This window comes from Suncus etruscus, chromosome 16, assembly GCF_024139225.1.
Source record: "Suncus etruscus isolate mSunEtr1 chromosome 16, mSunEtr1.pri.cur, whole genome shotgun sequence".
Lineage (NCBI taxonomy): Eukaryota > Metazoa > Chordata > Mammalia > Eulipotyphla > Soricidae > Suncus > Suncus etruscus.
Genome location: NC_064863.1, coordinates 71,008,968 through 71,036,649, shown reverse-complemented (window position 1 = coordinate 71,036,649; position 27,682 = coordinate 71,008,968). Strand labels below are relative to the sequence as shown.

Sequence of the window (27,682 nt, the reverse complement as noted above, 5' to 3'; positions counted from 1 at the left end):
TGGAGACTGTTAACAAACCTTGTGGCAGAAACACTTGGGCTCTGGGCCTCCCCTTTTCAATAAGCTTCCCAGTTTATTCTCTTTACACTCATCTATGGAATATAGGCATAGATGCAAAATAGAACGACAGGGCAAGTGCCATTTAAGTACCTCTCATTACAAGCAGGCCTCGGAGGTTTGGAAAGCCAAAGAGAGCCACACCCCCATCAGCCTGCAGGCTGTGCCCATCTGGGCTGCCCCTTAGTCCTGTGGCCCTGTCAATAACTCCAGGAAGAGAACAGCACCTGCAAAGTCACCATTCAAGGCCTGGGCTTTACCTGGGCCTGTCTCCTCCAAAGGGGTTTAGAGGAAGGGAGTCCAAAGAGTGGGTGGGGCTGGCGCAGGCTGGTCAGGGTTCCCCAGTGGACCGCTAGCGCCTAGCAGCCCGGTGTCTGGGCATCCTCCCTATCCACCTCCATCAGCGTGAAGGAGGGGGAAATCTGGGGTAGTGGAGCATCGGCGAACCCCAAAGCAGACTCAATTTACGCAGCCATCGCTTGGATCTTCAGCTCTTGGCAAAGGCTGAGCTGGGCTTGCGGGAGCCCTGGGGGTCCGGGACTGGCCGCCGGCTGCCCTTGGCGGCGCGTGCTGCGGCGTCGTCGGCCGTGCCGCCACCCCTTGTGCGGGGCCCTTCCCTTTCCTATGCTAATAGTGACATTCAGCGGGAAAGGCTAGATAGAGCGTGCTGCGGTGCCCGGCTCCCGCGGTGCGGACTCGGGGCAGGCGGTGCCCCCTGCCCCGCGCCCCGCGCCCTAGCCAGGCCCGGGCCCGGAGGAATCGTCTCTGCGCCCCAGGCACTGAGCTGCGGCTGCCACCTGGCCGCGCGGCCCTGGTGCTTGCTGGCCGAGCTCGGACCCGGCGTTGCGGGAGGCACCTGCCGCACTCTTCGTTTATGGCAAAGTTTCTCGCCGAGCTCCTAGGCTGCACGCTGCCGAGCAAGGGCGCCTCTCCCATGCTGGAGGTAGGTGAGGCCGTGTCCCTGCAGCTACCGGTGCCCGAGAGAGCCGGGGTGGTGGGGGCATCACAGGAGTGCGGTGGCACCCGCTTGGTTCCCACCTGGACATGTATGTGGGTGGGTGGGGCCGAGGATGAATGGCCAGGAGCCCCGCAGCTCGAGTTCTCCTTGGTCCCCGCCGCTTGGTTACACCTTGCCCATTCCTTAGTTGACAGACAGGACAACACATGTCCTTTCCATAGTTCCACCGAGTTCTGCTTCTTCCCAAGTGGGCATAAAGGAGTTATCATCCCGCAGTGCGTGAGAATGAGAAGGAGCCTGAAGCTGCAGGTCGCAGTGCTGTCCACTGAGTTGTTACCAGTAACTATCTTTTGCAGGCCAGGTCTTGGGCTCGGACCCTGCCCGCCTTCCTGCTTCCTCTTTCAGCTAAATTCTTTGCTGCTGGAAATAAATGCCTGGGGCTTCAGGGGTTCAAGTGGGGTTTCCCAAATTAAGTGAACAAATAAATGGAGATTGAGGCGCAGGTACCTGTAATGGCTCACACCTGCCTAAAGTGGCAGGGCTGCTGAGGAAGCACCTCTGCTGGGAGTCCTCTGAGAACTCTCAAGGATGTACCAGGCCTTCTGGAATCAGTGGGAGCAACATCTGATTAAGGAAAAAACAATCTAAACCTGCAGACCTCCACGTTCATCCCCAATCCTTCGGTCTCTGTCACTACAACAGAGACTCACTATCCTATGTTTCTGTCTTCACCACTCTGCCCAGCAAACAACCTGACCGATTGGCCTGGTTAGAGGATCTTTACCTTGGCGTTGTGAGCCAGCAGGCCCAGGGCCCAACAACTTTCCCCTTTAGTCTCCTCTGCCTGCACTTTCCTGAAGAGAGAGAAGTGGAACTTGTCTTCATCCCTCCTGGGTGTAGGGACTTCGAAAAAGATAATGCATTCCCCATGACCACAGTGTACTGTGTCTTCAGTGCTGGAAGGGCTCTCATCTCTGGTAGCTGGAAGTGTTCTTACCTTCCCAAGGCCCTGATCTCATCCCTTTTCTTTTGGAGTTCACAAGGCCCAACCCATAACTCCACCACATGACAAAATAGTTTTTGAAGACAGGAGACCCCAATAGTGGACAATAAAGAAAAGCTGGGGATGGGGGTGAGAAGTGTTTTGGTAGAAACCAGACCCAAGTGACTGGGCCTAGTGACCTCATAGCTAAATAATTGTGATGGTGGGCAGGTGTGTTGGGGGGAGCTTTTTAGATGCAGTGAAAACTAGCTGTGTCCTTCAGCATTTCACTGCTCTTCCAATTGGCTTCTTAGTGATATGTGTCAGGTAGCATTCCAGAGACTTGAGGTACTCCTTTAAAATGGCTTCTCTTAGGCTTTCTCTTCATTTGTATTTTAGTTCTTTAGTTACTGAAAACCCAAGACAAGCAATTCTGGTTGTATGTACCACTTGCTGGTATATCCCTAACCTGCTTTCTCCTCTGGCTAACAGATGCCTCACACTGATTTCTGGGAATGTCATGACTCCTTGGCATTCCTGTGCAAAAGGTATTCAGGGACATTCAGACAGTCAGAAAAAAGTGAACTCTAGGGAAAGGGTAGACCCATAGACCTTGGCAACTTTCTATATGTTGATTTGTGCTTTTTTCTGGTCATTTAGGAGTTCTTACCTTCTTTCTACACACATGTGGCTCAGTGTTGGAAGAACTAGCCATAAACTCTCCTCTCAGGTATCACTTTTTATCAATGCTGCTAGAGAGTTCCGGATAATCTCTCCCCAATCCGTGTCCAAAGAAATAAATGACTTAAGTAGGACTCTGCTTTGAGGCTGTTGACTTCTCAGCGATCATCCGTTACTCAGACATGGTTGTGGAGTTCTTTCCATCTGAGGTGGACATAAATGTGTGAGAAAAGTGATCTTAGACTTCAAAAATATTTATTTCCTAAAATGCTGAGACTTAAAAAAATTCAGACAGTTATTTATTTCCAGCAGATGTTTTGATTCCACATTTGGAGATTATCTTTAGTCTTTTGGAAACCAAAGAAGAAATGTATGCTTGTCTCATTAGCAGGCTTTGGTCTCATTTTTGCTTATTTGGTCTCATTTTGCTTAGGTGGTGGCCTTGAACATAGTTGTTCTCTAAACAGATCAATTAGGTTTGCTCCAACGGATTCTATTTGAAAGAGCTCTGAATGCAGGACCCCTCATGTGTGTGCAGTTTTCTCACATGGGATAACATGTCTAACATTTCAGTTTATGGAGAAATGGGCAAACCAGTGCTGCCACTGTCCTTCAGCCAAGCACAGATGTTATACGTTTGACAATTTAAACCTGAATATTTTGTCTCCTATCTTGTTTCTTCTTAGTAAATTAAGGCTAGCTTAACTTTAAGTCTCTGAGAAATAATGAAAGTTTTGTATTTTTTTTTTGAGAAATAAAGCAAAAGGATAGCAAGTTTGCTTGAGGGCATTTGTGAATACCTTCAACAGGAACTTAATTTTGGAATGAATGTGCTATACTTAAGCAGAACTCCAATGAAAATAGGTGTGCCGTGATTCTGGATGTTTACAAAAGAACATTCTGCACACACAGGCTAGTGGTTTCAGACCTGGCACGTTTTATTTACATAGATCTTTTATGTCCTGGCATCTATCCTTATCTCTTTCTACTGACTTGATATGAAGTTGTTTCTCCCTTCCAGCTCGACATTACTGTTACTATTCCTGAGTGCTCTGCAATAGTGGGCCTGGTAGTTGAGAAGAAGTTGCAGGAGAATTTAGTAGTCAGAGATAATTATTTATTCTTTTGTCATACCCCATCTGCCCTCAGTTCATATGCCTACATTTTAAATACCACCATCCTTCATCAATTAGCCCCTTGGGGCACCTGTCAGGAGCTTTATCCATTGGGCAGAATGCATCTGGATCTATTTAAAAAGGAGAGTTTGATCCACCCTATTTCTCAGTGATGTGGCTATCATTGTACTTCAAAAACTGTGGTTCATAACCCATGATAACTGAATGTAGGGTTTGTTTTAAAAAAAATGCGTGATTTATTATCAGTAAGTAGTTGCTTTAGATACCTATTTTACATACCTGAGGTCGTGTTTAACATTTCTTGGGATATAGTAAGGAAGCAACAAATTCTCAATGGCAGCAGAAATTGAAAAATCTGTAGGGTGAAAAGGGAAAGAGGATAAGGTTAAGGATACTGGAACATGGTGGAGGGAAGATGACACTAGAGTGGAGGATGTGGTGTTGGAATATTTTTGGCATGAAAATCTGTCATTATCAATATTGTAAATTACTGTGCCTAAAATAAAATAAAAAATATATAATGCTTGGGAAGAAAAAAGAGCCATAATAAAAAAAGTTTAAGAAGCTATGATCTATAGAATGGCCATACATTATTCATCTGCTACTGACTTGCATGTTCTGTCTTGCTCTCTCTTTTAGATTTGCTGCTTACGTGCAACTATAGCTTAGTTTTAATTTACACAAAATTCCCTTTCATGGAATCAACTGTCCTCCCAACAGCCTCATTATAGAGATATATAACCAGTGCTCACAGATGAGAAAATGAAATTTTGAGAAACTAATTCATTTGTGTAAGGTCTGGTAATATGTACTAAAGTGAGGCCTTCAAAGTTCACTTGTTTCTCTCAACTGTGGTTACTTCATTTTTTCATGTCTCTTACTTTTTGTTTTTCAAATATCAGCTTCCTTCCTTGAAATATACTTTCTCTTTGCAAGAAGAAAAGGTATAACTCCCCAATATTTTTAACAACCTTTCTCTTATTATCATCATTATTTTTTACCCTTACTGTATTTCCAATAGCATGAGTATGTTAATCTTGAAAATGCCCAATAAAAGGTTTGTTGAATCAGAGGAATTATTAAGGTAGAGATTCAGGTTCTGTGGCCATGATCCTTTCTAGATTATTTCCTCTGAGGAGCATTTCCTAAACATTGTCCTATTGTATTCTTTAATACCATTATGAGTTGAGTTATGTTATCATTTCTCTTGTAGAAGTGAGGAAGCCAACACTCATAGTCTTTACTCACAGGGACCAAGGATCTTTAGACATAGAGTTTAAGGTCATTCACTTCTTTTGGTTAAAATCTGGGAAACTGATCCTAGAATGGGATTCCACAGTGCGTGACATCCAGCTGCTTTGATGTACCTGATCATCTCCTGGCCTCCAATCACTGACTCATTCACTCTACCAAAGTCATGTCCCTTAATAACCTGGCTCCTCATAGTGCTCATTTGCCCTGTATGATTTTTATCACCTATCAGTGAGTACATTCTGTCTCTTTAGGCTATGCAAATCCTCTCAACAGTGTGGTCACACCTTAATTTTCTTGTCTTGTTTTTCCACTTTCCTACTTGATTCCCAGTATTTCAGCAACTTTAGGCTATTTGCATTCCTTCATCATAACCTCTCACCACTAAGCTGTCCCCTACATGGAACATTCTTCCTCTAATAGTCACCATTTGTGTTTCACCTTTCTTGAAAGGTTGAGCTCACTTCTTAATTCTAGATACTCCCCATGAACAACATCTGTTCTCTACCTATTTTGTGTTTGTTTCTTTACCATAATTTATGTTTGTTTCTGGGTGAGTGATTCCTGGACAGAGTTATCTTATAACTTTTCTCTGCTTTGGGTTTCTATCTTCAGTGATAGATGATGGGAATGCTGCACTTGTAAAGGGGGGCTGTTTTTTTTTTTATGATTGAAACCCAACTACAATCATATTTGTAATCACAGTGTTTAAATAAAAGATATTATTAAAAATAATATTTAACAGGACACCTTTATTTTTGTTCACTAAATATAGCCGTCCCTTTCTTTCTCTCAGGACTCAACTTCTTGAGTCCAATTCTACTTCCCTGTTTAAACCATTTACCTCTCCTTCCCTTTCCTTGAGATTTAAAAAATATTTTTTAGCCCCCACTGTGAGAGATTCTGTCCTGTGGCCAGTGACCACATGTAGCAGTTGGACCAACTCTCTCTCCCCATGGCCTCTGAGTTGAAAATGCTGGAGTGAACAAGATTTCCACTACCAAGTTTCAGGACTGTGATGGAGAGACATGTCTGACAAGAATCTCATTTATTCATTCTTCAAGTGTTCACCACTTCATTCAATCATTCATTCACATAACAAGCATTATTAAATGCTAGCTCTGTGCTAGAAATACCATGGAAGCCTTGCTAAGAGACATTCAGACTGTTTTGACAGTGATCCAGAGTAAACAATATATTTTTGCATGCAATCTTAAAAGAAAATAACTAATTTTACCTACAATACTGAAATTAAGCTTCAAGAATACTACTTTTCTATATGATATGAATCTTTGCAATTTTATTCTTTTCTTTCTTTTTCATGAAAATTAAACTGGGATAGACCCACCAAATTGGATTCCTGTATTTTGACTCATAATTGAAAAAGCAATGCTTCAGAGGATGGGAAATTGTATTTTTGTGCAATTATATTTTCTTGTTATCCCAGTACTGCTCTTATACATCACCACTAGAGCATACATTAAGAAATTCTTGTGGTCAGTCTTGGGAAAACAACAATTATGCACAACATTTGGGTGGGGGAGAAAACACTTTCAACGTTTTAAATACCTAACTTAACAAACAATGTATACAAAATATTCTGCCTCTAAAAGAGTAAAAGGTTTGACATGTTACCCAAGCAATTATATGACATGCGTCTTTTCTAAATTTTGAACTCTAAGTTTAAATTCATTTTTTTAATTGCTTTATTTAAGCCCCTAATTATAATTGTTCATTGTTGGGTTTAAGACATACAGTGTACATCATCCTTCACCAGTGCACCCTTCCTGTCACTGCCATTGATGTCTCCTGTTTCCTCCCACCCTCCAATCCCCCACTCCTGCCTTGCTTTAGGTCAGACAAATTGCCTCCTTTTGACATTGCAGTTTGCATTATTGTTAATGGAGAAGTGCCTTGCTGTTTTTCCACTTTCATCACTGAGTTCTTGTCCAGAGCAATCAGTTTCTACTATCATTGTCTAAGTGGATCCTTCTCTACTCTAGCTACATTCATCGCTCTTTGTGGTGAGCTTTCTACCTTGGGCTGAACCTCCTGACCTCTGATTCTATTGTCTCTAGGTATTATTACCATACAATCTCTTGTTTTTCTTATATCCCACAAATGGGTGAGATTATTCTATGTTTATTCCTTTCCCTCTGACTTATTTCACGTAAGTCTCCATGTCCATCTACATATAAGTAAATTTCATGCCTTATTTTTACTAATGGCTGCAGAGTATTCCATTATGTAGATGTATCAGTTTTTTTAAAACCACTCATATTTTGTCAATACCTGGGTTGTTTCCAGATTCTAGGCATTGTATATAGTGCTTTGCTGAACAAAGGCATGGAGAGGACATTTTTGTATTGCTAACTTATTTTTCTGTGATGTACTGATTAGATAAAATCCCCCAGATTTACTTAAGGAATTTTTCTAGTTTTATATTTCAGTGAACTCTATCCCAGCTCTCTTTAAGAATGCTATCCTTTTGGGCTAGAGTTGTATAGTATACTGAGTAGGGCACTTACCTTGCATGAGGTCTCTCTGGTTTGATCCCTGGTCCTCTGAGCCAGCCAGGAGTGATATGTGAGTGAAGAGTCAGCATAAATCCTGAGGACTGTAGGGTATGGCCCCCAAACAAACAAAAATGCTATACTTTCAAACACATTATTTTTTGAATGTCCATATTAACATTTTTAATTTTAATCTTGATTTTATTCATTAGAAGAAGAGTTTTTGGATGTTAGTGGAGGATCATAAAGTAGAAGTTAACTTGGGGACAAATAGCTTATATTGTATAGCTAGACTTTGCAGGAGGATCATTTGAAAATTTTTGGAGAATTTTTTGTGCCAGGTCTGGATGATCAGGAGTTAACTTTTGGCTCTGCATTCAGGAATTTCTCCTGGCTGTGCACAGAAAACCATAATGGTACTGGGATGGAACCTGGATCTGCCATGTATAAGGCATATGGACTACCCGTTGTACTCATTCTGGCTCTGAGTCATTTGAATTTTAAGGTAGTAGATAGTGAGTTGGTGCTGTAAATTTACAATTCAGTTTGTTTAATGCCATTTGGATCACTCCCCCATCCCACACATCTACACCATTGATGACTTTAGGGCAACTCTACTTACCTTTTGTGTGGGCTGCTTTTAAACTTTGCATGTGATATTAAATACATTCACTTCATTAATAGAAATATTTGGTGCCATTATGATTACATCTGTCTGATAACTTTTTGCTGAGAGACCTTTACATGGTTTTTCTTTTATATTTTAATAAGGAGACACTGGTGTTTCATATCTGTCAAATGGCCAGTGTTGGCTGCATGTCTTAGGAAGCAGGGATAGATGCTTGACTCTTTGATTAATCCCTTTTGCCTAGTTCTTTTCAATCTGTAATGATGCTTTTGCATATTTGAGGTTTCCTTATTTTTCAAATGTTTGTTAAAATAAAATAGGACCAGGAATGATAGTTTTAGGAAAGTTCTGTGTGCTCAGAATTTCATTGAGGATATTAAATAAAATAACAACTATTTTTTTTATTAATGATGAATAAGTACTATTGTTTTTTGTAGGCAGGGGATCTCTCCCTAGGCTCAATAGTGGTCTCTTGTGTTTTAGGTAAAATGTTACCCAAGAATACAAGACTAATCACACTTATAAGAGACTATGGAAAATATGAGATACTCAAGTGGAAAGCTGCTAGGTTGAAGGGAGTCTGGGAACTGACACCATCACGCTATACTGTTTTGTTGGCTACTTACTGGCTTTTAAGGAAAGGGTTGGCCTTCTGGGTTGATTTGAGTCTAATCTGCTAAATCTGTGGCCATATCTCTGTCCTGGAGATGTGAGAGCAGATCTCTGACAAGTTTGTTGGATGCTGGATCCTTCTCCAAATTTCCTTCTAGTTTCCACCAAAGATTCCTGTAAACAGAACACTCTGTTGCTGGGGGTACTGGGGAATGCATAAATGTTTACTTTCTTTTCTGGGTAACTTTGGCAGGCTTTTATTAGCTTCAAGCTCAGCATGGAGGAAGCAAGTGTCTCCCTGATGTCAATCTCAGGCTCTGGCTCCCTCATCAATTTGTTTGATTGTGTGTGAACTGGGCAACACCTAAATCTCCAGCTGTTGCCTCTGTCTCTCCAGTCAGTCTGTCCAGTCTTTGCTCACCTGTGTGAGAAATTTGGTGGTGGCCATAGGGCACAGGCTAGTGCAGGAGGTACGGTGGGAGTGACTCTCCTTTGGAGAGTTGTACATTTATTCTGGACCTGCTTTTCCAAATACCAGGAATATGTTCATGGTGTCCTTTGTTTCTTTCAAAACCCAACTTTTAAAACCAAACTGGAAGACTTACTTTTTTTATACTCACCTAAAATTCTTTCCTTCAGTTTCATTGTTAGTCAAAAATACCCCATATTCCCCCCCCCCAAAATAGCAATTGGTACAAGCCTCCCTTCCCTTCCCTTCCTTTCCCTTCTCTTCCCTTCCCTTGCAGTCCTCTAAGCTTACTGTTGACTTTGTGATCAAGGGTTACTTTTGGCAATGCTCAGGGGACAATATGTGGTGCTGAGGATTGAACTGGAGGCAAGCACATGCAAGGCAAGCTCCTTAATCTATGTACTTTCTCTTCAGACCTTTTCCTCACTCACTCCCTCCCTTCCTCCCTTCCTCCCTTCCTTCCTTCCTCCCTTCCTTCCTTCCTTCCTTCCTTCCTTCCTTCCTTCCTTCCTTCCTTCCTTCCTTCCTTCCTTCCTTCCTTCCTCCCTTCTTCCCTCCCTCCCTTCCTCCTTCCCTCCCTCCCTTCCTTCCTGTCTTCCTTCCTCCCTTCCTTCCTGTCTTCCTTCCTCCCTCCCTTCCTTGCTCTCTTCCTCCTCCCTTCCTTTCTTCCTCCTCCCTTCCTTTCTTCCTCCTCCCTTCCTTCCTATCTCCCTCCCTCCCTCCCTCCCTCCCTCCCTTCCTTCCTTCCTTCCTTTCTCCCTTCCTTCCTTCCTCCCTTCCTTCCTTCCTCCCTCCCTCCCTTCCTTCCTCCCTCCCTCCCTTCCTTCTTCTCTCCCTCCCTCCCTTCCTTTTCTTTCTTTCTTTCTTTCTCTTTCTTTCTTTTCTTTCTTTCTTTCTTTCTTTCTTCTTTCTTTCTTCTTTCTTTCTTTCTTTCTTTCTTTCTTTCTTCTTTCTTTCTTCTTCTTCTTTCCTTCCTTCCTTCCTTCCTTCCTTCCTTCCTTCCTTTCTTCTTTCCTTCCTTCCTTCCTTCCTTTCCTTTCCTTCCTTTCCTTTCTTTCTTTCCTTTCTTCTTTCTTCTTTCTTTCTTTCTTTCTTTTCTTTCTTTCTTTCTTTCTTTCTTTCTTTCTTTCTTTCTTTCTTTCTTTCTTTCTTTCTTTCTTTCTTTCTTTCTTTCTTTCTCTTCTTTCTTTCTTTCTTTCTTTCTTTCTTTCTTTCTTTCTTTCTTTCTTTCTTTCTTTCTTTCTTTCTTTCTTTCTTTCTCTCTTTCTTTCTTTCTTTCTTTCTTTCTTTCTTTCTTTCTTATCTTATCCTTTCTTTCTTTCTTTCTTTCTTTCTTCTTTACTTTCTTTTCTTTCTTTCTTTCTTTCTTTCTTTCTTTCTTTCTTCTTTCTTTCTTCTTTCTTCTTTCTTTCTTTTCTTCTTCTTTCTTTCTTTCTTCTTTACCCCTTTCTTTCTTTCTTTCTTTCTCTTTCTCTCTTTCTCTCTTTCTTTCTTTCTTTCGTTCTTTCTCTCTTTCTCTCTCTTTCTTTCTTTCTTTCTTTCTTTCTTTCTTTCTTTCTTTCTTTCTTTCTTTCCTTCCTTCCTTCCTTCCTTGCTTTCTTTCTTTCTTTCTTTTTCTTTCTTTCTTTCTTTCTTTCTTTTCTTTCTTCTATTCTTCTTTCTATCTTTCTTTTCCTTCCTTCTTCCTTCTTCCTTCCTTCCTTCCTTCCTTCCTTCCTTCCTTCCTTCCTTCCTTCCTTCCTTCCTTCCTTCCTTCCTTCCTTCCTTCCTTCCTTCCTTCTTCCTTCCTTCCTTCCTTTCTTTTCTTTTCTTTTTGATTTATTTGATCTGACAGTTATTGTCTACCGTGACCAAGGAGCAGTTGGGCATGTCAGGTATTTCATTCACTTTTCCTGAGTATGCTGCTAAAATATGATAATGCCTTTCATTAACATTTTTCTATCTGTGTAACTTTTTATTTCTGGAGGCTCAAGATTCTAAATTCCACCTAGTTTTTTAAAAGTAGATTTTAGTAAGTGTCTCACCCTGCTTAGATAACTTTGTACCCTGCCATTGATTTTCCTCAAGAATATTTGGTGTCAGATACAAAATATTGCCCTCAAGCCTTTGCTTATATGACTTGACTGATAATATAGTTCCATACTCTTACTTTTTATCCTTCTGAATGAAAGCTGCCTAATTCCCAGGGCCATAATAAAGGTCCACACCTTCATGGACCCTTTCCTATGTACATTTTTATTGGGTCTAAGAATTTACAGAATGAAAAATCAGAAACTTAGTTTTCAATGCTTCCCTTTCCCCCTCCCTAACTTCCTAGCTATATAACTTTAATGAAGTAAATTATTTTGTGTGTCACATATATTTTCTGTCAAATAATAAGAACAGTAGTAGTACTAGTACAATCTCTTGGAGTTGTGAAGATGCCAATTATAATTTAATTAATATACTTGAGAAGCATGAGGGCTAGCATGATATACATTGGGTAGGGAGCTGGCTTTTTATGCATCAGACCCAGGTATCCCATATGGTCTTCTAAGCACTATTAGTAATAATTTCTGAGTGTAGAGCCAAAGTAATCCTGAGCATTTTCAGATGTGCTCTCCCCCAAAATTAAAAACATTGGACATATTGTATCAAATTTGCTCATTGACTAATAAATGTCAGTGTCTTAAACTTTCATCTTCATCTCCATGCTCTACTTGTTCTCTCTTTTTTAAAATGTATTAGAACATAACTTATACTTTTGTGAAATGTTCAAGTGCTTAGCTCAACAGGTGTTCAATCAATGCTTATTAACTTTGAAAACATGCTTTGTGCTGGTTTAGCAAAATCTAGAAATCGATTTATTTCTGGATGTATTTAATTCTATGTCATGAAAATATGACAGGCACTGTCCTTCAGTGATTTGCTCCCTGATCTACTGTATGTAGTAAGTGCTTATGCAGGCTGAAACAGTACAAATGATGATAATACACTGTTAAATACAACTCTGGAACAAATACTTACTGAAAAAAGTGCCGATTATTAGTGCCAATTAAATGAGGTTCAGCCATAGATTGGACTGTAATTAACCAAGTAGTGTCTATATTTCAATTGATTTGCCAAGCTTATTTAAAATCAAGTGAGGGCAAGAAAGCTCTATGGGCAGAATGCATGCTCTACATGTGGGAGAGATTTATAGTCACTTGATAGTCACCCTGAACACAGAGCTGGGAGTACACTCTGAGCTGCATATGTGTCCCCCCCCCCAGTCAACTAAGCAAGTTAAGTGAGGTGAATTTCTTCCATAAATTAACATTTTAATAATTATATATATATATATATATATTGCTCATCACACCTGGTGCTGCGCAGGGCTTATTCCTGAATCTGTCTTCAGGTATCACTCTTGGCAGGTCTTGGGGGAACCTCTGGGTGCAAGGGATTGAACCCAGGTCAAAGGCAAGTGCCCTATGTAAAAAACTGTCTCTCTGGTCCCTAAACATTAGATATTTTTTATTGTATGCTTTGGGTAGAGGATTCTGAAGTTAGGTATTTTAGTCTAAAATTAATTGGTCCCATAGAATACTTCCCCACATAAACTTACTTTATTTCCAGTGGGGAGAGGAGAACTAATATTTTATGTTCTTGGAAACTCAAAACTGAGAAATCTTCCTAAAAATGTGCAATATGCTGTTCTGTGGACTGTTTGTATTTGAGTGGGAGTCCAGTGAAGGGTACATTTGGGGTTAAAAGCTGGAGTCCCAAAGGCTGCACCAGGAAGGTTGAGCTCTTGTTTGGAACTTGGCTCAAAGCCTCACTGACCAATGCTGTTGTGGTGAATAGTCTTACTTCTCTGAGTGTCAGTTTTCATAGCTCTAAAATGAAAGTTTCAACTTTACTCACAGAAATAATGTAAGGTTGTAGAGTACAGATATGTGTGAGAGCTCTTTATATAATATCAAGCATCAAACAAATGTGAATTGCTGATACTGATACTGGCTAATACTGAAGTGAAGGAACAGATGTTTGAGGTGTGGACTTGGCATCCAGGACCTGTAAAACCCTGCTAGCAATGGGATGATTGGGGATATTTAAAAGAAAAAAAAAGGAGTAAAAAGAAATGCTTATATCTGAAGGGAGAGAAAGAAGAAAATTTGAAACAGTTGGAATTTCCAGTGAGAGCTTTAATTCATGGAAATTCTTTGTGTCTAAGATTTACTTAGGCAATAACACACTTTTAGAGAACTAAACTTGAGCTAGGTTTGGTTGTTTAGAGAGTGCTTGTGGATATCAATGGCAGAAGGCCAATTGCAAACAGGGTCTGGGAAGCAGGCCTAGAAAGAGGGTCTGTGAGTATAAAGTTATAGACTATAGAAATCAATAGGTTTTGCTTGAGCTCTCTTCCCATTCTCAGTCTCCTCCTAAGCCTTGTTTTTAATGCTGGAAAAATAATTTCACTTGGATGACTCAGCAAGCCTACTATAGGTGCTCTTATAGAAACTGACTGAACACAAAGGAGGGAACCTGTTCAGTGCCAGGGAACTTTGGTGGCTTAGGCAGATTTGGCTGCCTCAGCTCAGGGCCTGCTTCAGCTGCTTTCAGACCTCACAGGGTGTAATTGCTCCCATAGAACATTGAGGAAAATTCATCTTGCTTTGACATCATACATGCCATCAAAGGTGGTGCAAAGCTTTGTGACTAGCAAAATTAGGATGAAAGTAATAAGGTAAAGTCATTTGTCCTCAAAATGAGTTATATAAAATCATTCCATAGTTCGGAGATGTAGTACAGGAAGTAAGACACTTGCCTTATAACTCTAGTTCTAAATCCTAGCCCCACATATATGGCTCACCTAAGCACTATCACAGGAGCACAGAGAAAGGAATAAATAGACCTTGAGAACCAATGGGTGGTTCTGTCCTCTCCTCCCACCCCCAGCCCAAACTGTAACTCATGTTACTGTTTTTTCCTTCTTTCCTATTTTGTTTTTGAACCAGGATAGGTTTTTGGTGGAATTTATCCTCTTCAAGTTAATTTTTCTTTTTAGCTAAACAAATTTATTCTTAATGTTATTTTTTTTTTTAATTTTTGGGCCACACCTAGTGATGCTCAGTGTTACTCCTGGCTATGCACTCAGAAATCACTCCTGGCTTAAGGGACCATTTGGGACACCAGGGGATTAAACCACGTTCATTCCTAGGTCAGCCTCATGCAAGGCAAATGCCATACTGCTGTGCCACCGCTCTGGCCCCTTAATGTTATTTTTAATTAAATGTCATGCATGTTAACATATATTATGTGCATGTTAGGAGAAAGTGGAGTAGTTGGGAAGGGGAACCCATCCAGAGACACATACAGAGAAATTTGCCTCTGGAACAAACACGGTCATTGAACGGCATCATGATCAGTGGATAATATGAATTCAGAAATCTCATGTATTTTTTTGTGTGTGTGGTGGTGGAGACGGACCCTCTTAAGTGGTTGTAAGATGGTTAATATCTTTAATACTAGATATTTAATACTGAGGATACAGTACTACTCACCCTGTTGTTGCTCAGAGACCTCTATGTATCCTGAAATTGTGCAGGGATGTAGCGCTGGGATTGAACTCAGGTTGCCTGAATACAAGGCAGGTACTTTAACTTCTATACTATTCCTCTAGCTTGATTATCAGCTTTCCTCTAAGATTTTAAATATGCTTTATATACAAGAGGTCAAGTACATAGGCATTTCTCTCAGGTTAACCTATTGAACATATTAACATACTCAATTTGAGTTCCTATTTCTCTTCTCCAACTTAGGGATGTTCTTTCTAAGAATCTGTGCCATAGCTATGTACATTTTTTTTTCATTTCACTATGCAAATGAAAATGTATTTCATTTGGTCTCTTGTATAAAGAAATAGTGCATCTAAATTCATAGGCCAGAAAGAAATATTGGAAAGCAGCCATTCAGGCCCTGGGGACCCCCCCAAATTATTCTCTACCTTATGGACTGTCCAGATTGTCTGTGTGGCTGAGGAAGAGGGATTTAGGAAATAAAATTTTCTTGTTCCCAGATGCTGTGAGTCAGATGGCTGAGTGAGGACCCAGATGCCTACTGTGATTTTGGGGAGTCTATTTTCTCAGTGCCAGGTTTGAGTGTTCAAGCAGCTGCCCACACCCTTTGTGACTCCTAGATAATACTACTCCCCTTCTTTGCACGTTGTGTGGTTGTCTCTTCTATGTGAATATTTCCTTTATAAGTGAAGGAACTTTTCTTGACTTGTCTTAAATTGAAATGACTTGGAGTTGCATTGAATTAGAATGACTAACAAATATGCCCTTGCTTTGCAGAGATGATAGGCAATAATTATTATTAACAATTCTTTAGAATTTGCAAAAATCCCTACATATATTTTATGACAGTGGAGAATATTTAACTTCATCTACAATAAAAACAATTAGGGAATGAAAATTTAAAAGTAATAACTATTAGCAAAAACTTGCCTCTAAAATAATTTATCATTCTTTTCATAAATATGCCTTGTTCCTTAATAAAATAAGAAAGGTAGCAATAGAAATACACTACCAATTAAAATAGTTAATATGAAATTCTTTGAAAATAAATATATACAAATCATAAGGTATATCTTACTTTAAATGCTGCTTAGAGGGGCCGGAAAGGTGGTGCTACGTTTTGAACTATCCTAATAATGAGAATGTACGAGGGAAATAGAAAGCCTGTCTAGAGTACAGACGAGGATTGGGTAGGGAGGAGGGAGATTTGGGACATTGGTGATGGGAATGTTGCACTGGTGATGGGTGGTGTTCTTTACATGACTGAAACCCAAACACAATCATGTATGTAATAAAGTTGTTTAAATAAAAAAAAAAAGGTGTCTGCCTTGCAAGCACTAGCGAAGGACGGACCGCAGTTTGATCCCCCCAGAGTCCCATATTGTCCTCCCAAGCCAGGGGCGATTTCTGAGCGCATAGTCAGGAGTAACCCCTGAGTGTCAAACGGGTGTGGCCCAAAAACAAAAAAAAATGTTGTTTAGGGGCTGGGAAGGTGGCGCTAGAGTTAAGGTGTCTGCCTTGCAAGCGCTAGTATAGGATGGACCACGGTTCGATCCCCTGGCGTCCCATATGGTCCCCCCAAGCCAGGAGCGATTTCTGAGCGCGTAGCCAGGAGTAACCCCTGAGCGTCAAACGGGTGTGGCCCAAAAACCAAAGGAAAAAAATGTTGTTTAGAACAATGCAGAATATACATAAATAGTCTTATAAAAATGAATGTCTACTGTGAGCAGAACTTTTCCAGGGACCATAAAGAAAGACTTTATCCTAGGCATCATTGTAGGATCTGTACAAAATCCAAGATTTCTAACTACAGAAGACTGACTTTGACAACTGCAACAAAGCCGAACTTTACCTGGGGTCATAAAGAGAAAATGGGGTTGGATAACGAACATGCCCAGAGCCTCTATCTAGTTGGTCTTTTGACAGTATGCTTCATGGGTGGAGACACCCTGTCTCATATTTCTATGTCTTCCTACAAATTGAGAAAAAAAAGTGGTTGGGGCACAGGGACCAAGTGGTCTCAGGAGCATTGAGTGGGGAAAAAAAAGTCAGATCTAAATACCCAAACCAAAGTCAATGACAATAGAATCAAGATACCCAAACTATAACAAGCTAAACACAAAATGGACCTGTTACACTAGTAATCCTAGGGCTAAGGTTTGAGGTATGGGATACATGCAGGAACAATGGTGAATGGAGGTCAACACTGGTGGTGGGAATGGCTTTAATTCACTGTCACTAAATGCCTGAAATACAACTGTGAAAGACTTGTAACTCACAATGGTCTCAATAAAATTTTTTTTAAAAAATAAAAGTTATATTATAGTAAAGTTAACTTCTTATTCAGCTGACCTTGCAGATGATATGGTAACAAACATAGTGAAAAGGATAATTTATTTACAAATACTTTTTAACCCATTTTTATCTCACATAATTTGCATAAATCTCTTCTGCCATTTCTATCTGCCTCTATCTCTCCTCATGCTCCTAATATCACTATTGGGAATCCCCAAACAATGCATTACAGAAAAAATATGTCTCTCTGAAGACTGTTCCTAAGGTATGACATGTTGGGATAATTTTCTGTGACTCAGAGGATGGATGAAAGTTTATTGTCAATGGAATAGAATCATCAACAAGTTGGTGCTAAGCTCTTTACAGATTCTGTAGCCCAGGGACCAGACTTAACAGTTTTGGAGGCATTTTATCCCCATTTGACAGATTTAGAAGCAGAGGCTCAAAGTGTGAACATGCCAGTATAGCTACAGCTGGAGAGTAAAACAGAGCACTTGAGCTCTAGGTCTTCCTTACCCAAGTTGCATACTTTTTCCATGTTAATCTGATGCCCAGTATTTTATGCCCCAATAAAGGCGTATAAACATTTTGGTGTTGGTGATGACTCTATGAGTACAAGGTAAAAAGGCATGGTACTTCCTACTCCCTGTGTCTTCAAGGATCCAAGATGCCCCATGAATAATTGTCTCTTAAATCTTAAGTCTCTTAAATCTTTTTTTGTTTGTTTTTGGGCCATATCCGGTGGGGCTCATGGGTTACTCCTGGCTCTGCACTCAGAAATCACTCCTCGCAGGCTCGGGGGACCATATGAGATGATGGGGATAGAATCTGAATCCATTCTGGATTTGCCAAGTGCAAGGCAAACACCTTACCACTGTGTTATCGCTCCGGTCCCAAAATCTCTTAAATCTTAACTCTATTACTTACTTGTGTGACTTAACTTCTCTGTGCTTCAAAGTCTTTATCACAAAATCAGGATAGTGGTTTTGAATGAGGATTAAATGAGACAATATATGTAAAGTGTTAACCACTATGTTTAATATTGACACCAGATGTTATTGTTCTTTTTTTATTTCCACTTCATGGTTGGACTTGATTTACATATATATTTTGTATTTATAATTTCCTTCTATTCAAAGGTTGTGACATGCAACAGAATGGGACAGGTCTAAGAGAAGATACCTGTCATATGCTTTATCCATGGTCTCTATAAAAACAAGTTAGATGTCATCTAGCACCAGATTCAATTATTTCCTCCCTGGGTACATAGACAAATGTTTAATTTTCTTTCTGAAGTCTCTTTCCTATCATAAACTGTGCCTGTCAAACACTATTTCTAGAATATGTATTTAATCATATTTTGTATCTTATTTATGAGTTTTGGTGCTGTCATGGTTTACCTCTGTTTACTCAAGGAGTTGAAGTATAATAGAAAATCATAGTGCTATTTTAGGGGAAGTATTTTTTTGGAGTTCTTCATCATACTTCCAAGTGTTGTATAGCAACACAAAATATTTTCCAAAGGATTTGATTTCAGAAAAAAATTCTGCTTTTTTGGCTGGAGAAATAATAAGGGAAGGTGTTAGCCTTGCATATAGATGACCTGGGTTTGATATCCTGAGTCCCATAAGGAATGATCCCTAAGTACAGCATCAGTAGCAAGCTCTGAGCATTCCTGGATGGGCCCATCCAAGTCTTTCATAAAGAAAAATTCTTCTTTCTCAGGTTGATAACATAAATAAACAGAAATGTTCAATTTTGTCTTATCACTTCCCCCCTGCAAAAAAAAAAAGCATTGAGTTAAAGTGTTTTAGAAAGTGGAGTTGACTGAGATTATATCAGATACAAAACCTTAAAAATTATCTACATATTTCTGTTTGTATTTGGCCACACCTGGTAGTACTCAAGGACTATTTCTGACTATGTGATTTGGATCACTCCTGCTGTGCCAGGGGACCATATGTGGTACTGGGGATCAAGCTCACAAGCACCTTGCTTCCATATTATGTCCTTGGCCCCTATATGTTTTTGAGGTGACTAGCAAAACATTCTTACAATAAATTTATTGAATTTTATGATTTTTGTTTTGTAAGGGTTTAGACCAGTTACCTCTTCATTTGTAAAATGCTCTACATAAAAATGATTTGTTGGGCTGTTGTGCAGAAATATGGTATGACAGAACTAATAAGTGTTTTTCCCCCTACTCTGTAGATGTGCTCCTTATCTTTTCTAGGCCAGTTCTTTAATTTAAAACCTTTTCTGTAATTTATTATTATTATTATTATTATTACTATTATTAGTTTTAGGGCCACACCTGGTGATGCTCTGGGGTTAATTTTTGCTATGCACTCAGAAATTGCTCCTGGCTTGGGGGACCATATGGGACGCCAGGGGATCGAACCATGGTCTGTCCTAGGATAGCACGAGCAAGGCAGACTCCTTACCACATGTGCTACTGCTGTGGCCCCTGTAATTTAGTTTTATTCTCTTATCCCCTACAACATTTCAGACTTGTCTTTACTCCAACATGGCTATGTGTGCACAGCCCATTAAAGAGTTAATAATGCTGATATCCAACCTTCTGGTTTGTTGGAGCTACTTAATCAGAGAAATCGTTGGAGCTCTTCTTGTGCAACGCATTGATGTTCAAAGCAACTAATTAGAGAGTGTGAGTATAGGAAATCAATCTTTACTAACATTGGTGTTTCTTCCAATTTAAGCAATTGGCTTGCTTATATTCTTTGTGAAACCTGTTGAGATCTAAAATTACACCATATGATTACATTAGAGGGTTCCAATAGGTATTGGTGTTAATGTAAAGATTATTTTAATATTACTACACAGTCAGAATTTGGAAGAAATCCAGCACCTTGTAAGAGGCAAGCATTTATGATTATATTAGAGGGTTCCAATAGGTATTGGTGTTAATATAAAGATTATTTTAATATTAATACATAGTCAGAATTTGGAAGAAATTCAGCACCTTGTAAGAGGCAAGCATTGTGCACTCCTGACACCTTTAAAGATGTTTCAGGCAAATGAGACCTTTGTATAACTCTTTAAAACCTAGTTTACACAGAGGGAAGAGAAAGTGTTTTGTTTCGTGTTTCCAGTTTCTACACTCTGGTTTCCAGGAAGCCTGCCTGTATGAAATACAATTGCAAGGTATCCATGAGCTGGCTGAGTCCTTTTACTTCAGGCAACATCTGTGCAATTTGCTACAGATTTATTCACTACTCACAGCCACTCTGTTTTCAACTTTCTGAGACTTTTCCTTCTTTTGCCACTTTATAGAGTTGATTAATCATGATTATTATTGTTGTTGACTTTTTGTTACACCCTTCTTGTATCTTTGTAAATGGTTCAAGTTTTACTAATTGCTGAAATTACTCTATTTGAACATATCATGCTTCCTACTGGAACCTGTAGATAGAGGAACAAAGAAAAACAATTCCTCCTTGAAAGGCTGAGTGACCATCTGAATTTGTAGAAAAACGTTTAAAACAGTCTCTGCTAATTCATACGTTATATGCCTTAGCTATTTGGGTAAAAGTAGATAACTTCACAGAATGTAGTATATTGACGTACTTAGTGTTGGTCGTGATGTGTGGTTCAATGGAATTTGAGTTGATTGATATTATTAATATTCTTACATGCTACTGTCTAAAAAGTAGAGCACTCAGAGATGGAGTTGATTGAGTTCATATTGAGCTTTTATTCATTCATTCATTTATTTATTTATGTGTTTGTTTGTTTGGTTTTTGGGCCACATTTGGCGGTGCTCAGGAGTTACTCCTGACTCTGTGCTCAGAAATTGCTCCTGGCAGGCTCGGGGGGACCATATGGGGTGCCAGGAATCAAACCCAGGTATCCAGGGTTGGCTTTGTGCAAGGCAAATGCAAATCACTGTGCTATCTCTCTGACCCTCATATTGAGCTTCTTAACTTGTAGATTTGGAATCTGAATCACCTTCTTAAGGAAGGTTGCCTGGGGTCAGATGATTGGTATGTGAAAAGATTCTTGAACAATTCTTGTAAAGCTAGTGTTTTAGTCTTCCAATTTATAGATAGGCTTAAATTTAATTTCTTTTTTTTTTTTTGGTAAGTAAAATAATTTTTATTGAATAAAACTTGCTTAATTTTGAAAGATGTTAGGGGAGAGAAAGAGATGTACCTATTCAAGAGAAAACATGGGCTTCTCCAGAGTGAAAAACGCAACAAAACATTGGGACAAGCAAGGTATGTGCTCAAGGGAGAAAATTCCAAGTACACGGATTTTCTTTTAATTGCTCAACTTGCAGATAATTAGATGTACTTTAGTTGGTTTTAATTTTTTAATTAAGTGTGAGAAATTTTCACTTATAAATAAGTCTCCTGTCATATCAGCATAATTAAATAAAACACTGTTTTGAAAAGGTTAACACCATTTTAGGTTTTGTTTATTCAAAAGACATCTTTTTCTTTTTCTTTTCTTTTTTTTTTTGTTTTTCAGGCCACACCCATTTGATGCTCAGGGGTTACTCCTGGCTAAGCGCTCAGAAATTGCCCCTGGCTCGGGGGGACCATATGGGATGCTGGGGGATCGAACCAAGGTCCTTCCTTGGCTAGCGCTTGCAAGGCAGACACCTTACCTCTAGCGCCACCTCGCCGGCCCCCTTTTTTCTTTATCATACTTTAGAGTATGATTTATATTTGGGGCTAGAGAAGAAGAATAAAAATAATACCAAAACAATTCTAATCCTTGGATATTTAATATTAAAGGAGTTGTTTTTTAAGAAATTGGTTTTCCTCAATCTCATATCAGAAAAAAATTGATATATTTTTATTGTTATGTACTCTGAGAATTGAAGTAGTTGTTACATAGAACATTTCAGAGTTTTTACCCTTAAGATGATAACAATCAGGAACATGAGTTAGGAATATAAGTTAGAGATTATGTTCAAATTGAAAAATAAGCATGATACATTTTCTGCCAAAGTCAACAATTCGGAGCTCCTATAGGATAACAAATCTTTGATGGAAGTGTAAGCTTTTGAAGTGAAACATGAAAGCTAACATTTCTTTCATATCTCTTCAAGCCTTTGCATGATAGGTAGGGAAGATGGTAATTGCTCAGTAATTAAAAAATAAATAAAGTGAAATAACACTGGATTCTGCAGCATTTTAGAAATAAGGTATTCCAGCACATTTGTTATCTAGTCCTAGTTGCTAGGCTAGATGGCTCACACACTGGGAATATATAATGTGCATGGGTCTGATGCCTGCTTTTAAATTTAGGTTTACGTAAAGAAAAATTGGATCATCAGTTCAATATTATCTCCTTAAAAATAAAAAATAAAGCTGTCTAGGTAAACAAATCAGTGACAGAGTGACTTAAATCAGTTTTCCTATAAAACCATCAATTTTCTACACAAAAAATCTTGAAAATTAATAAATATGAGCTATGGATTGACTTTTTGCTTATTGAATTTTTCTGCTTGGTTACTGAACTATAAAAAATGACTCACCCCAGTTATCTGTGTTAGTTTTCCTTGCATTTTAAAACTGCACTAAAACTAGGGAGATGGTTCAAAGGACTGGAGTATGTGTTTTGCATATGGGAGGCCTGGGTTCAATCCTCACACCACTTAACCTGCTGAGCATCATCGGTGTGGTCCAAAAACAAAATAGAGTTGCTTTAAGATGGTCTTCTTGAATTCTGTTTTCCAATAATTACTCTACTGCTTGCATCTTTTAGAATATTGAGTTATCACTTTGCCTTTGTGTCCTAAGAATGTAATGCAGTTTCCTTCAAAACAAAATGAGTTCTCACTTAAAATTTGAGGTTAACTTAAGCTAATATGCATGTATATGGAAATGTAAGAAAATACTATGCCTGTAATGTTTAAGGAGTTACGTAAGTTTTATGGCTTTGGATTGCCTTGTGTGCTGTTAAGAAATATTATAATGTGTTATAATCTGGGGACTTGAGGAACAAAGTAATTGTACATGGATTCTGTCTTAATGTTCTTTGGCTGAAATTTCAAAGTTAAGATATCAGCAAGGGGACTTCTGAGAATTATGTTATGGGTGATTGTCCTTCCACTGTAACTTTACCTTGTCCTCTTTCTTTGCATCCTTGTTCTCATAATTAAAAATAAAAATTTAAAAAAAAACAAAAAAACAAAATGAGTTCTTATTTTTTAATATTAAGAATAATACATTTAAAAAACAAACTTCTATATTTATATTGTATAATGCCAGTTTTATTTATTTATTATTAAGTTTTTTTAAATTTTCTTCCATCTCTGGATGCTGATGGTTGCAAACAGACTTTCTGGTGGTGCTTTTACACATCTGACTATGGTGTAGAAATCTGCTTGTGATATCAGGGATTTCAGACAGCAGAGCTGCCAGGATTGACTTCAGTACATGGGAGTAGCACCAGGGGTTGGCATTGCCTCAAGCTTGCACAGCAAGTGCTTTGATTACTGAACTAGATATCTCCTAGGCCCTTAATTATCTTTTGAATGGTGGGACTATTAGGAAAATAGAACTGTTGAAAATATAATGGTCAACTGTATGCTAACATGGATGTAAAAATATTTTGATGATGTTTATTCCAAAAAGAAATTAAGACTCAAGTTGCACCATAATCCTCCTATATGTGTGTGACAAAGGGATTCATTGCTCTGTTATTGTTCACCCATCAAACTACTTCACTTCTTCATTTGACCTTAGGTAAGGAATTAAATATGATAAGTTTCAGGATTAATGTTGGACAATTAATATGAATGGATGATTTTGTGTGTGTGTGTGTGTCTTTTTTATCTTTCTTACTGTTTAAATGTTCAGAGCTAAGAAAACTTCCCTTTGCAAAAATGAGTATAAAGTTGTTTTTCAAAAGAGGTCTAAGCAAGTTTTTTTTTTTGCTAATTAGATCATATGTCTTTATTTCATCGAACAACTTTCCAAATAAGACTAATGCCAGGGACTGGAGCGGTGGCACAAGTGGTAGGGTGCTTGCCTTGCAGGCACTAACCTAAAATGGACCCTGGTTCGATCTCTTGGCATCCCATATAGTTCCCCAAGCCAGGAACAATTTTTGAGTACATAGCCAGGAGTAACCCTTAAGTGTCACCAGGTGTGGCCCCAAAACAAAAACAAACAAACAACAACAAAAAAGAACAGTAATGCCAAACAATGAGACACTGCTTACATCTTCACAAATGTTTTCTCAGCATTTCCAATATGGTTTTCTATGTAAACAATTATTACTCTAATATATAGATGCCTAAAACCCTACCATGCTCTTCCACCATCACCAAGGAAAATTGAAAAGAAATTCCACTTTTTGAATGTACAAATATTGCAATGGAAGGTATTTTTATTGCATCTTTCCCCCATTTTTGGTCCATAAAGCTTTTATATTTGTCTTTTTATCCTTAGTTTATTTGCTTTCATATATTGAAGATTATTTAATATGCTATGACTTTCTGGGGGTAAGCTTAAATCCTAAGATATTTTAAGATAACACTTACTGTACATTATAAGATTAATTATGAAAGCTTAAATTGTTTAAGTTTAAGGTTAGAAACTTAAAATTGATTAAACTATGTATCTTATGGTTAATATAATGGAGACTTTCTTTTTTGGATATGATTCACCATTCAAATTAATAGAAGCATAAAGTTAAAATAATTTTATTTTATTTATTTATTTATTTTGGGTTTTTGGCCACATCCAGTGATGCTCAGTGGGTAATCCTGGCTATATGCTCAGAAACCGCTCCTGGCTTGGGGGACCATATGGGATACCAGGGGATCGAATCATGGTCCGTCCTAGGCTAGCGCTGGTAAGGCAGACACCTTTCTGCTCCATGCCACTGCTCTGGACCCTAAAGTATTTTTAATATCTTCATTTAAATACCTTGATTACAAATATGATTGTACTTGGGTTTCAGTCATATAAAGAACACCCACCCTCACCAGTGCAACATTCCAATCACCAATGTCCCAAATCTCCCTCCCTCATCCCACCCCTGCCTGTATTTGAGACAGGCTTTCTACTTCCCTCATTCATTCACATTGTTATAATAGTTGTCAGTGTAGTTGTCAGTGTGGATGAGTGAGACTATTCTGTGTCTATCTCTCTCCCTCTGACTTATTTCACTCAGCATAATAGATTCCATGCACAGCCATGTATAGGAAAATTTCATAACTTCATCTCTCCTGACGGCTTCATAATATTCCATTGTGTATATGTACCACAGGTTGTTTTTAGCCATTTGTCGGTTGAAGGGCATCTTGGTAGTTTTCAGAGTCTGGCTATTGTAAATAGCGCTGCAATGAATATAGGTGTGAGGAAGGGATTTTTAAATTGTATTTTTGTGTTCTAGGGTATATCCCTAGGAGTGGTAGAGTTGGATCATATGGGATTTCAATTTCCAGTTTTTAGAGGTATCTTCATATTGTTTTCCATAAAGGTTGGACTAGATGGCATTCCCACCAGCAGTGAATGAGAGTTCTTTTCTCCCCACATCCCTGCCAGCACTGCTTGTTCTCATTCTTTGTGATGTATGCCGATCTCTGTGATGTGAGTTAGTACCTCATAGTTGTTTTAATTTGCATCTCCCTGATGATTAGTGATGTGGAGCATTTTTTCATGTGTCTTAAAATATAAAACTTCACTAGTCACAAGAACATTTAGATAATAAATTTCACAAGGCAAATTCTACTCATATTCTAAAATATTCATCACTTTGAAAAATGTTTAAATGTTTTAAGCAAAAACATTACTTTTGCCATAAATACAATAGGTTTTTTAAAAAATTACAATAGGTTCACTATTGTTTACTGCAACATTTAAATATGCAATGTTTAAAGCTAGCAATATAGTTAACAGGTCTGCTTGTATCTGTCCATGGTGCTAAAGCCATTAACTCTTATTAGGGTTTGTCACAAAATGATGGAGAGAAGAAATTTCTACATTAACTTCCCCTGTTTCAATGAAGAGCTATAGAGATCTTAACTCACCTACTTAATATGAGACATTTCAAAATATCTTCCCAGGACATTAGTTCATGTGCTTTTTCCCACTACATCATGTTGGCAGACCTGGCTTTAAATCTAGAGGACCCCTTTCAGAGTTAAATACTCAGAAATCTAGGGCTTCGTTTTTTAATAAAGTATTTTAGGAGCCCCTATAAACCTTTTGTATACAGAGAATATATAAATATACATATATTTTTTGTGGTTTTTGGGTCACACCCGGCAGTGCTCAGGGGTTATTTCTGGCTCCAGGCTCAGAAATTGCTCCTGGCAGGCACAGGGGACCATATGGAGTGTTGGAATTTGAACCGATGACCTCCTGCTTGAAAGGCAAACGCCTTACCTCCATGCTATCTCTCCGGCCCCTATAAATATATTTTTATTGTAGGGACTATCAGTGAAATTTTGAATCTGATCACAAGATTCCTGGCGAGGGCTAAAAATCATTTTAAAAAGAAAGCACATAGTAAGTATTTCTGGTGCTGTGGAGATATATAGGGGTCAGGGCACATGTGTCCAAGCCCATTTTTCTCTCCAACTGCCTGCATGTCCTTTTGAGCTTTGCTGAATGTATTCCTGGAAAACCCCCCAAAACTTCTGGTGGTCCTTGGTACTGCAGGGTCCAAAGCAGCACTACATCCTTGGACCCTAGGGTTGGACTGAACCACCAAGTTGGCTTATATTGCTGGTGGTGGTTTCTAGATCTCCTGAGAACAGTGGTGAGGCCCTTCCCCCAAGGTGAACTTCAAAATTATTTCTTGGAGTTTTGGAAGTCTTAAGATTCTGACAGACTTGGAGGATTTTTTTTTTTCATATTCTTGTAAAATTTTGTTTTTACATTTTTAGGTCCATTTTGAATTGCTTCTGATGGTGTGAGATATAGTTCAACATTATTTTATTACACGTATGTATATAATAATTCCAACCATTTGTTGAAAAGACATTTATTTCTCCTTCAAAATTCTCTTTTGTCTTTGTAAAAATAAAGCAGTTGTTTATGGGAATTTGTGTATTTCTGCTCAACTTTGATATCAAATAACATGTTTAAAATAAAATTCATTTTTTGGTGGTTTTTGGGTCACACCCGGTAGCGCTTAAGGGTTACTTCTGGCTCCACACTCAGAAATCGCTCCTGGCAGGCTCAGGGTACCATATGGGATGCTGGGATTCGAACCAATGACCTTCTGGGTGAAAGGCAAATGCCTTACCTCCATGCTATCTCTCTGGCCCCAATTCTTCATTTTTTTGCTTTTGGGACACACCTGGTGATGTTCATGGGTTATTCCTGACTCTTTACTTAGGAATTACTCCTGGCAATGTTTAGGGGACTATAAGAGCTTCTAGGAATTGAACTTGGGTCTGTTGCATGCAAGACAAGCAACATACACACTGTACTGTCTCTCCAATCTCACATCTACTTTTAAAGAAATGTATGAAAATCAAGAAAAAAATCAGTTTCTATAATAAAAATAGATATCTAGGCTCAATTGTTTTCTACTTATTTGTCTTCTTTGCACTGTTGCCCAAATATC

General features: G+C 38.8%; 1 protein-coding gene across 1 annotated transcript in view; it reads left to right on the top strand.

Moving 5' to 3' along the window:
- Window positions 1-978: 978 nt before the first annotated feature.
- Window positions 979-27,682, top strand: part of RASGEF1B (RasGEF domain family member 1B) — a 672,276-nt gene continuing 645,572 nt past the window's right edge. Inside the window, exon 1 of the mRNA XM_049790253.1 lies at window positions 979-1,000. Coding sequence (XP_049646210.1) covers window positions 992-1,000 — 9 coding nt within the window. The 5' untranslated portion in view covers window positions 979-991. The remainder of the gene's footprint in view (window positions 1,001-27,682) is intronic.